Here is a 12,940-nt window from a genome sequence, read left to right on the forward strand (position 1 = left end):
AAAAATAGCGTTTGGGTTCTGAAATATGAAAAATAGCGTTGGGGTATAAAGGGAAGATAAGGGGATATCCATCCATTATTCCCAAACCAAACGGGGGCTAATATAATAGGATATAAAGTTTGGTCTTTGAACCAATCACCAATCTTGTAAAGAGATAAGAGAAGGTCAATTTGGACACTTTGATTGATTCCTTACATATATCTAATAGTGAGTGTTTTGGCTCGGCTTTTGAAAAATAATTTTGGGCTCAAAAGTGATTTTTAGCTCAATACAACATTTGACGACAACATTTTCAAAATCTTATTCTGATTTTTAGAATCAGTTTTTTAATTTTCAAGGTCCAAAATCAAAATAGCTAAAACCTAGCTATTTCTTGAAATCTGATTCTGATTTTGGACCCACTCCAAACTTCAAATTTTTATTTTAATCTTAGATTCAAAATTTAAATTTACATATAATTTTAAATTTTTAAATTCGTATTTGAATTTTTAAATTTCAGAAACCAATTCTGAGCTTAAATTTCATATGTAAAATTTAAAATTTTCGCCAAATAACTTTATAAAATTATTTTAGAGAAATCGTTTTTCATCTAAACTCAGCCCAATGCTCTCTACAGTTTTTAACCAAAACTAATTTTTCAGACCAAAATCACTTTTGTAAAAACCACTTTTCTAAAATTTAGGCCAAACAGTCAGTATGTCTCATTTATGGGGAATTCAAAATAAGAATAATTGAATCATATTACTCACCGTCCCTAGAGCAAGTGGCAAAGGGCTTGGTAGTTGATATCCGAGACTCAAGTTCGAATCCTAGTTGATTCACATTTCTAGGTAAGTTTATTTCTAAATGAAATAAACAAAGCGGGTAGTGTGCTACCTATCTCTCAAAAAATAATAATAATAATAATAATAATAATAATAATTGAATCATATTATCATCTTCCTATACTAAAAAAGGATGGAATATTGGAGTATAGCCCAGCTTTATTTGACATCCTCATCCCCTCACTGTCACCATTCCTGATTAATTTGGCGATGGTTTAGACCAAGCAAGTGATTGGTAGGGCCTCTTAAACCATCACACGTGAATGGCTAATAAGTGGATGAGAGAAAAATAGAGATGATGTTTCACTCCCAATCACTCTCCAGATAGAGAAAAGAGAGGGCCCCAACTTAAATTAAAAGAAACACATTAGAGGTTAATTATCTGCATTTTAATCCTATTAAACATGACAATTAGTGCTCATGTACCAATTACGTACATTGTTAATGGACCACCAAATGTGAGTCTAATAATGTGGTGAACGGCATGTTCTCTCAACTGGTTTTGCATGCGTGTGCATGTGCCTTATTATTATTCCAAAAAGTATACGCATTTAAATACTCTGTTACCGACCGTTCTTAGAGCAGGTGGCGAAGAACTCGGTGGTTGGTATCCGAGGTTCCAAGTTCGAATCCTAATTGATTCATATTCCCAGCTAAATTTATTTTCGAATGAAATATACGAAGCGGGCTCTGTTCTCTTTTATAGTAAATACAAAGCAACGAGAGAAAGAAAAAAGAAGGAACTAAAAAAAGAGCTCGGCGACCTATTGAATTTTTTTTTTTTATTTTATTGTTTATGTCGTCATGCATCTCGACAGATCTGTCGAACGTAAACATATTATATTTAAAATTTATATTAAATGCAAAAAAAAAAAATGCTACTGAAGCTCTAAAATTTGAACTTTTTATTTTATCAAAATTTTCAAAGATTTAATACAGCAAAGCTGTTTAAGCAACTAGAGCCACGTAAAAACATTGGCATTGAGAAACGTTAATTAATGAGGAAAAAGAAATATATATAAGCTGTTTGTTTGGAACGTTAATCAATCGGGAAGAGGAAACATATAAGTTTTGTGTGGGGCCCACATGTGCTACGTGGAGGCTGTTGAGGTGATGTGGAGAGCCACGTGGGCCGTGTTCTGTTCAAGCGTTGCGCGGCCACAGCCACCACCTCACGCAGTATTGTCTCGTTCGCGATTGGAACATGCTATTTATCGCTAATATTTTTATCATTCGTTTGGACCCCATTATTCGCCCTTTAAAAATTATAATAATAATTTATTACTATCTTTCTTCCTTTTTTTTTAATTTTATTTAATTTAAGTTAATTTTTAAATTTAAAATTTAAAATTAAAATTTAAATACATTATTGTTGGTGTAAATATTCAAAAAATAGAGGTTAGCTACAAAATAATTTAAAAAATATCAACGAGTCGATCAAGCCGAGACACGGATATCTCGCTCTCTTTAAGGAGATTCAAGCCCTCTGCGGTTGGCAAAGCCTTTGAACCGATGCAGCAGAGCACTGACTTGTCCCCTCCAGGATACAACGGCTCGACCCTCGTCGTGTGGCTTCACCAACTCTGCACAAGTAGATGAGCCCAAAGCTCCACAAAAAAAAACACCTTTTTTTGACCTTCTCTCTCTCAAGTATAATAGAAATAGCTTTATAGTTTTTTGAGTTGTGTTTGAATAGAGAAAAAGAGCTCTCTATATATAGGCTCTAAAAAGTATAGGTTACGAAGGATATAAAGTCATAGGTTAGATTTCATTTAATAGAGCATATACATACGTTGCAATCCTAAAANACCTTATTGAAGTAGGTTCACATATAAGTTCACAATGAATGCAAACTAAATGAAGTGGTAAATTCACATGCACAACTATAAATGCAAGTATAGGTTATACAAGGTTAATAAAATTCATATTAATAATAAAATGTAACAACAATTATTAATCTTTATAGATTTAATTAGTATATTTTATAAAATTTAATAAAATACTATTGACTGATTTAAATTAAATAAATTAAGCATATAGGTACTAAATTTAAAATTATTTTTACAAGAATATGTTGTTGGATAAATTGAAAGGTTATATTTTTTTTTACGAGAGTATTTTATTAAATAATATTTTAGTTTAGGACAATGTATAGTAAAACACTAGAAAACCATCACTATTAGTCTCTTTAATAAAAACACTATTATTAATCATTGTACTAAAACTACTAATATATTTTTGTGTAGTACTAAAATAGTCGTTTGAAAATGACATGTATTTATTTGGTGGGGATGCTTGTCCCCTGCACTCACATAACTTTTTCTAACTTTTATAAAAAAAAAAAATTTATATAACAAGTTATTTATAATTTTAACTTTTGGGATCTTTTCTCTATCTAAAATTGAATAATGGCGTTAAAAAGTTGAATAAAAAGTATTCGTATTGAACTAAAAATCTAAATATCCAATGTAGAGTGAGTCATATTATTCATCAAATTATCTTGATAAAATTTTCTTGAGGAGCTTCTGAACAAAGTGGTATTTAAGTGTGACCATATTGTAACGAATGATACCATTTAAGTAATTACTTTTCAAATAGCAATATAATAAAAATACTTTATTAACATAAATATTGATATACTTAAAAAAAAAATTGATTATAATCTTATGTCAATTTTACTCTTCATTGTAATGAGAATTTGTTTTTTTAAGAGAGAGAGAGAGAAAGAGAAAGATAGCATTTTACACNGATTTACGGAATGAGACACATTTTGTTTTTTTTTTTAATCAATAAATTTAACTGAAAATATAAATTAACTAAGATTCGAATTTAAGATCTCAAATATCAATTATTAAATCTTTTACCACTTGTGTTAGGAACGGTCTGTAATTTATAATTTTTTAATCTGTGCAGCTAGCAGAATGTAAGTTTAACTTGGCAACCGTTTTTACTCAAAAAACAATCCGTGTCAGCTGATTGCGGAGAATAGTAAGGGGATTAGACCAAAACTAAACCATTATTTTCTTCCTTGATTATTCGTACCAGCATAATAATTAGCATTGAAGAAACATACAAATAATAATAATAATGTTCTATAAAATATATAATTAATTTGATAATTTGATCACATCAACAAAAATAACCCTCATTAAAGTAACAGTTAATGGGGCAGTACCACGTGCCGGATAAATATTTTCGATTACCCATTTCACCGTTTTTTTTTTTTTTTTTCATCAATTTTACCGAGGCAAAGGGCGCCTTGACCTATCCTTTACTTGAAAATAATTTCTCCAACTTTAATCTTTTTTAGTTTAAAAATTTATTTATAGAATAACTATCAAAACTAAAAATTTAATTAAAGTTTTAAATAAAATTATTAGTGTAATTTTAACTTTATAAATATGGGACTATTTAATAGTTTTTTTTTGTTTTATTTAGTTATAATTTTTTCAATTTTAAAATTTTAATAACTATATATATATATATATATATATATATATATATATATATATATATATATATATATATATAAACACGAATTAGAGCTCCTTACTTTAAAAGTATCAAGTTGTTTGGTCGTTTATAGATTATTAGCGTGATGGATTTAAGATATATAGCGTGTTGAATGATGTGGCGCTTCTATTGGTTGAGGTGGGTAGTGGTCTAACATAGTATAATCGAATGGTTGAAAATCGATCCAATGAGTAGATCTAACGATAAAAAACTTAAAGCACCAAGTGTTGGTGCTTTCTCAAGCACGCATAGCCGGACTCATATATATATATATAATATAAATATTATATATATATTATATATATAATAAGAGTTGAGGTGGAATACTATCGATAGCAAACAGCTCCATTGCCACCCATTTGTGTTTCGATGATGAAGCTCCAATCGACGATCGGTATCGTTGAAAATGATTATACCACTTGAAGTATCTAGAAATCAATTTCCACTTTTCCGATATTGTTTTCTTGTTCATCAATGTGGCGTAAAAATGAAAGGCTGAAATGAATATTCTCTAAAAAGTATGATAAAAATTTTGTAATCATAATCGGCGTATAGATCTTGTCTAATAGTCTTAAACATTTTTACCAAAATTCATTGATTTGAATAGTTTACACCGTTAAACGAGAAACCCTCATATCAATCATTAAAAATTAACTACAATTTTGAAACCCTTTGATCATATAGGTAAATGCTGTCGAAAGATTTGAAATTGATTTTATAGATACTTCAAGTTGATAAGATATATCGTTCAACGGTGTCGATTGTCGATTTGAAGGTCTCTATCGATCGAAAATAATTGGGTGGCAATCGGAGCACGTGTTTGCTACGATATTTAATTTAGTATTCCACGCTCAAATCTCTCTTTCATCTTCTCTTCTCTGCTCCTCTCTCGTCTAGCTCTCTCTCGTCTTCTCTACTTATATATATATATATATAATATATATATATAGTATATAATTTTTGAACCCAACCGTTCCTAGAACAATGTTGATAAGAGGATTTGATGTTCTTATTTGAGACCAAGTTGAATCTTAGTGATTCATTTCCAGCTAAGTCTATTTCTAAATAGATAAACGAGCGGGTAACGGTGTTCTTATCTCTCAAATATATATATACTACATCGTATATATATAATAATATTATATATATATATATATATAATATATAAAATTGTTTGACAGAAATTTGTCTTTAATTTCCCTTCTCGATCCCGTGCTGTTGCGCTATCCGACATCCACCTACGTACCCCTCAATAAAAATATAATAATAATAATAAAAACATCCGAGACGGTAGAAGACAAGAAGACTGGAAGTTTGTCCTGCTGCCTCTCACGACCTATCTCATATTTTTCTCTTCCACAAATAGGCAGAAGATATTATATACAGGAAAAACTTAAAAAACTCTCCCTATATTTTCGTACTCTTTCATTTTGCTATTCTATGATTTAAAATATATCAAATTAATACTCTATAATTTCATATTTTTTTACTTTAGTACCTTATAGTTTAAAATGTATCAAGTTAATATTTTGTAATTTTATTTTTGTGTCAAATTAGTACTCTATGTTTTTTTTTCTTGATAAAATATTAAACCACAGGATGCTAAAGTGAGAAAGTGCAATATCATAAGATACTAAAGTAAGAAAAACCACAGGGTACTAATTCGATACATTTTAAACCATAGAGTATTAAAATAAAAAAGAGTGAAAGCACGTGAGGGTATTTGAAATTTTCCCTTATATATATATACATACATATATTTATATTATATATATATATTTATAACAAAAAGAAAAGAAAATAAGGGAAAAGAAAAGGAAAGGAAAAAATCCTCTCTCTCTCCTTTACTATCCAATATATGTCGATCTTTATGGATATATATATATAACTAAGCGCACGCACCATATATAGTTACTGAAAAGAAAGACCATACTAGCAAGCTATATAACTGATCATCATCAATTCATCATCTTCTCTTGTGTGTGTGTGTTGTGTGTGTGTGTGTGTGTTGTGGGGATGAGAGTGATGATGAGGTTGGTGTGTTGGCCTTCGTCGGTGCCTGGTGGGAAGGCGATGAGGGGATTGCTGGGGAGCAGATGGCTGGTGTTCGTGGCGGCGATGTGGATGCAGTCGTGGGCGGGGGTGGGGTACCTGTTCGGCAGCCTGTCGCCGGCGATCAAGAGCTCGCTGGGCTACAACCAGCGCCAGATCGCCAGCCTCGGCGTCGCCAAGGACCTCGGCGACTGCGTCGGCTTCTTCGCCGCCACCCTCTGCGACCTCCTCCCCCTCTGGGCCGCCCTCCTCGTCGGCGCCCTCCAGAACCTCCTCGGCTACGGCTGGATCTGGCTCATCGTCGTCGGCCGCGCCCCCCTCCTCCCCCTCTGGGCGGTCAGTCACTCACTCTTCCTACAGCCAAAATTCTAATTATTAGAAATACTGTTTGAATAGAACTATTCATTCGAATATTATTTTTTTTTTTACTGTTTAAATAAAACTATCCATTCAAATATTATTTATTTACTTTCTAAAAAAATAAAATATGATTTTGTACGGCTGAGTGCATGAATCAGAGTTTCCTTCTGATTTTCAGTCTCCACAAAAAAACGAAAAAAAGCAAATGAAAACTTCGATTTTTTTTTAAAAAAAGCTTCTTTTCTCGCACTCCACAAATTTCGCAATCGAATGAGATTAGGGGACTTGCGGTGAGTTTTACCATCACGCTGTATTAGTCTTACGCACGCACGTACGGTATGACGTATTTGATTCTTATCGCAATACGAATCATTCATGGCTCGAAGAGGTCTGCATCCTGCTCTACAGTGGAAGGCCAAGCTAGGCCAAATCAAATAGTGAGAGGTCGAATTGGGTCGAATCATGTTCAAAGTGGCACCATATTGATTGGATAGAGTCAGAATCGAGATCAGTGAGTGCCGTGTCTATACGCTTTAAGTGAATTGGTTGTTTATTTCTAACCGCTCGAATTAATTTTTGGGACGATCCTACATCTATCTCCACAACTGTTAATAATGCTACCTATCATTTTTTTTAAAATTTTTTGGGCTTTAGATTCGATTTTTTTCGTAGCATAGTATAGAGCTGAGTCTAAGGCCTCTTAGTTCTGTGAGGTTGCGGATTTGTCTCCCGGCAACTGATTTAAATTATTGGGTTTCTTCCATCTGTAGTAGTCGGTTCGTTCAGCACCGTCGGACCTGTTATTACAATTTTCTAGGTCGTTTTCCGTAGTATGATTTAAGTTCGGTTAATGTAAATGCTCATTATCGTGTATTTTGTGAGAGAATAACGTAATTTTATCAATTGATTTTGGTCGTCTCTTCATGTAAAGTTTACTTATCATTATTGATCCTATTGAAGATACGTAGTTACAGTGGAACGATTCACGGAATTTCTACTTTTTTTGTTTTCGACGCTTCACTGCCAACTAAATTTAGACTCAGTTGTTATCAGCATGACAATCCGTCGTATGATTTTGCTTTTCAAAAAGACTCGAAACTTTGTCTTTGTGTGATAGACGAGAATTTCTCCTGTGTGTTCTGCAGATGTGCGTCCTCATCTTCATCGGCAACAACGGCGAAACGTACTTCAACACTGCCGCATTAGTCTCCTGCGTGCAGAACTTCCCCAAGAACCGCGGCCCTGTCGTCGGAATCCTGAAGGGCTTTGCGGGTCTCAGTGGTGCAATCTTGACGCAAATCTACGCGATGATCAACGTGCCCGATCAAGCTGCCCTCATCTTCATGGTGGCGGTAGGCCCCACCATAGTGGTCATTGCACTAATGTTCATCGTCCGGCCCGTCGGCGGCCATCGACAAGTTCGATCCTCCGATAATTGTAGCTTCACGTTTGTGTATAGCATTTGCTTGCTCTTAGCTGCGTATTTGATGGGTGTCATGCTACTCGAAGATCTAGTCGACTTGAGCCACACGATCATTACCGTGCTCACGATTGTGCTTCTTGTTCTAATAGTAATTCCGATAATAATTCCCTTATTGCACACTTTTCATTCGGATGAGATTTCTACTTCTCAAGAACCTCTGTTTCCGGGGCCTCATAAAGAGGAGGGGAGCAAATCGCAGGAAGCGGTCCAACAGCAGCAGCAGGAAGTGATTTTAAGTGAGAGTGAGGTGGAAGATGCGAAGCCCAAGGAAGTTGACTTGCTTCCGGCTGCTGAGAGGCAGAAGAGGATCGCGCAGCTGCAGGCGCGACTTTTTCAGGCGGCAGCGGACGGAGCCGTCAGGATTAAGAGGCGGAGGGGGCCGCGCAGAGGGGAGAACTTCACACTTATGCAAGCATCAATCAAGGCGGATTTCTGGCTTCTATTTTTCTCTCTTTTGCTGGGGTCGGGTTCGGGGTTGACGGTTATCGACAATTTAGGCCAGATGAGCCAATCTTTAGGTTATGACAACGCTAATATTTTCGTGTCGATGATCAGCATTTGGAATTTTCTTGGACGCTTCGGCGGAGGATATCTCTCTGAGATTGTCGTGAGGTATGCTTGCTAACCACATCTTAGATTGCATTTATTTACTACTACTACTACTACTACTCTGAAAAGATTATTTCTATATGCATTCTTGTTCTTATCTCTCTGGATTTCATTTGTTTGTCCTGGGTGATTTGCCATGGATTCAAGTTTGTCGAACTATTTCTTTTTTTCTCGTCTATATATACATATAGAGTCAACAATGGTGTTGATTTTTGAAAGCTTAGACATTTTCTCCGGTCTGAAAAGTAGCATCTGAGCATATATGGCAGACGAAAAAGTCTCGTGAACTTGTGAGTCCCAAAAGTTGAATTTTTAACTTGAAATATTTGCTTCTGCTGCAACACATTACTGCTGGTTTTTCTTTCCTTTTCTTATTATATTTAGAGGAGAAGATGGGTGATGGGAAGCTATATATTCATGCTTCTTCGATTAGCTTTACTCGATGGCACTTCTGTAGAGTCTCCAGTTGGGCCAAAGAGGGCCATTACATTACTTCTCGAACCACCTCATTTGTGCCTCGTGTAATTAAGAGTAGCTTTTCAATTATGACGAATCTCAAATTTTACTCTGCTTCTCTGTAACAAAATTCAATTTCGATGAATGATCAGGGACCACGCATATCCAAGGGCAATTGCCTTAGCAATGGCTCAAATCCTAATGGCGATCGGCCACTTCTTCTTCGCAATGGCTTGGCCCGGCACGATATACGTAGGAACTCTCCTAATCGGACTTGGTTATGGAGCCCACTGGTCTATTGTCCCCGCTGCCGCCTCTGAACTGTTCGGTATAAAGAACTTTGGAGCATTGTACAACTTCCTAACGGTAGCGAATCCTGCTGGTTCATTAGTGTTCTCGGGCGTAATTGCTAGTGGGATTTATGATTACGAAGCTGAGAAGCAGCGCAAACATATGAACTTGACACACTTACTACGGAAATTGCTTTCGGAGGTGCAAATTCGAGAGGACAAGGAATTGAAATGCGAAGGGGCAGTGTGCTTCTTCATTTCCTCGTTGATCATGATGGGGTTTTGTATCGTCGCGTTTGTGTTGACCATGATCCTTGTTTATAGGACCAAGATTGTGTATGCTAATCTTTATGGGAAGGGCCGCACTTGAGTTTGTCGCTAAGAGGAATGAGATCTCATGATCGCGAGAGGGTTAGTAGGTGGAGTAAGCTATTTATTACTTTCCAACAGTAAATTATACTTCTCTACCAATTGGTTCATTTCCGGCCTCGGAGAGAAAATCAACCAAGAGAGAGATAGTGTGAGCTTTGATGGGTTATTCTTGCTGTTTCTGATTCCTCGAGAATCAAGTTTGTATAATTCTGCTTGTGAGATCTGATAAAAGAATTGTATAATTCTGCTTGTGAGATCCGATAAAAGAAATATTTGCGCGTGTTTTCGCAAAATGATAGTATCTGTTGTATTCTCTTATTTTTGTAATTATGTCAAACAATTACACTAGTCTTTGGAAGTTCTGCTACTCAACATTCACTTCAGATTATAAGATGAGTTCTGTTGGATCAATTACTTTTCTTAGCGAGTATAATAAGTTCTCTTTTATTTGTGGTATTCAAGTGTGGTCGAAATTGGAGTACGGTAAATTTACCTTAAAAAAATGATATTCAATGTGGCTCGACGGCATCTGCTATGCATACCATATGAGTTCGCTAAAATGCTGGCAATTGTATTTATTGAATGCTGATTGATTTGCGCATGCATCTGAGGGTATCAAAAAGCACTTCCTGCAAAACTTACAATTTGTGCCCGATCAGCAGTTCACTGTGACAGAGTAGTTTGGGCACTGAGAGCAAAATAAAGTACAGTAACTGGCCAATTGTACTTGGTTTCTTATTAAAGTGGCCAACATGAAGGACAAAGTGTTCCAGGTTCTTTAGTAGAAACACTGATGCTAAGTACCAAGCAAATGCAGATCTACTGAGAGTGACATAAAGGTAACTTCAAATTGATACTATTTGTCTCAAAATTCTTGTAGTAGAAAATTCTATAACTCTTCAGTAATGTTGTACTCTTGTATACGAGAGACTCACCATTTTGATACATTCATATCATATACTCTCCCTCAATACTATTTGATACAATATTCCTTCAGCATTGCATCAAAAGAGCATAGCAATGCGCTAAAAGTATATTTCAAATATTTGAGAGTTTTGTATTAGGCAAGAAATAGCGTTATAATACAACGACATCTGGATTAGCGGTACTATAGATAAGTTTTTCGTTGTAGGAAAAATGATTACTATTAGTAATTCAAGAAATAACACAGTACAAGATGCTAGAGGACACTCAATGAATGTGTTGTGAAAAAATCTATCACTAAGGTACATGTATACATTAGAAAAATTATATTTTTACTACATATATACTTATTTAATAAGTAAGTTTTAGGTGGTCCCACCCAAAATGATTTCACCTTTCAAGGTTGAATGGGGTACATCTATTTGGGGTGGTCCATGTAACTCTACTCTAACCCAAGTTAGTTTAACCATAAGGAGTGATCACTCTATCTCAATGCTCTAGTTAACCTTAACCATGGGTTTATTTAACCATCTCTAGCGCACTCACACATGTGCATTACCCTTGCCTCGTTGTTCACACGCGTCAAAACTTTTGGTTATTTGTAACAACTCTTCGTAATGTGGGATCCACTAACACGTGAATGTCAAGCGACTGTTTAAGCGATTATAATTATTCGTGTAATATAATTTTGACAAAATAATTGACTATCCTAAAGATAGAAGATAATTCATATATAATATTTTATAAAGATATATATATTGTAGTAACACTTGAATATCAAATGGCTCTTCGAATAATTATAACTTTACATATATAATATTATTCTTATTTCATTATTTTAAAGATAGAAGATGATTTGTATATAATATTTCGAACACGCGAACGTCAAATGACTGTTCTAAATGATTATAACAGTATTCATATTAAATTAATTATTCTAAATTCATTGTTCTAAAGATAAAAGATAATTAGTATGCTACATTTCATGTGCATGTATATGTATACATTGTGCATTATGTGAAGTTTCTAATGGAAAACATGCAAACTTTATATATATTTTTTATTTTTAATGTTTTATATAAAAGTATGATTTATACTTAATATAGCATGAATTTAGTATCATTCTTTTTGTTGGAAAATAATGGATGGCCTTATAGCTAACTGTCAGTGCATGTATTCCATTTAAGAAAATAAGATTGAAATATATTTAAAAAAAGGAGGGGAAAAAACTATGAAATATTAGAGAGAGGAGATGACATTCATAGTTAATTTCACTAATAATAAAGATTATAAAAGGATGTAGAAGAGAATAGAAAGAAGCAAAAGATAACAAAGAGAAAATTGAGTAGCGAAGGAAGAAGAAAATAATAAGTGACACTGTGACATTCCTTCTCTATTTTGTTAAAAAATTTTACTGTTAATTTTTATATTGGTGAAAAAAATATTTTTGCAAGATAAATTTATTTATTTATTTGAAAATATCCGTAGGTTAAAGTAAGAAACAAAATATGCATAACATTGTCTGAAAAGAGAGTTACTGTTGAAGATAGTGGTTGTAAAATTTGTATTCTCACGTATATCGAATTTCAAACCTTTTTTTTAGATTTTGAAAATTCAAATAGTTTTTTAACTTTTGGACCTTTAGTAATGCGCATAAATACAGATACAGATACAGATAAAGATATGTACTCCATAAATGTACTGTTTAATATTTCCTTTCTGGAAGAATATAACTATATTTAGAAAAAAAAAAGTAGGACCCACCTCTTGGGTTAAAAACTAACCCTAGTTAGGGTTTTTAAGAAATTCAAAACAAATCTAGGTTTAATTGCAGATATATCCTTACAAACTAGTAAAATCACACAAGGATTTCTCCAAAAATATGATCATTCTATTTTTCAATAGATATCTTTTTAACTATTCTTAATATTATCTTCTACTCATAATAATTCTGTTATAATTCTCAGTAAATAAATTTTCATATTTTAAAACTTTACAAAAACAAATTTAAGGATTAATATAGAGATAGAATTGGTAATTTTAAAATTTTACAAAAA

General features: G+C 33.8%; 1 protein-coding gene across 2 annotated transcripts; it reads left to right on the plus strand.

Annotated features, from left to right (window-relative positions):
• On the plus strand, nt 6,121-10,370 carry LOC109714316 (protein NUCLEAR FUSION DEFECTIVE 4-like). 2 transcript variants are annotated; one of them, XM_020238898.1, is made up of 3 exons: nt 6,121-6,725; nt 7,895-8,844; nt 9,450-10,370. In XM_020238898.1, exons 1-3 carry the CDS (start codon nt 6,354-6,356, stop codon nt 9,955-9,957), a joined length of 1,830 nt encoding a protein of 609 aa, XP_020094487.1. In that variant the 5' UTR covers nt 6,121-6,353; the 3' UTR covers nt 9,958-10,370. The 2 variants fall into 2 exon arrangements, with proteins under 2 accessions (XP_020094487.1, XP_020094494.1); XM_020238905.1 differs by having other exon boundaries at nt 6,121-6,632.

Source organism: Ananas comosus, linkage group 1 (genome assembly GCF_001540865.1).
Source record: "Ananas comosus cultivar F153 linkage group 1, ASM154086v1, whole genome shotgun sequence".
NCBI classification, from domain to species: domain Eukaryota; kingdom Viridiplantae; phylum Streptophyta; class Magnoliopsida; order Poales; family Bromeliaceae; genus Ananas; species Ananas comosus.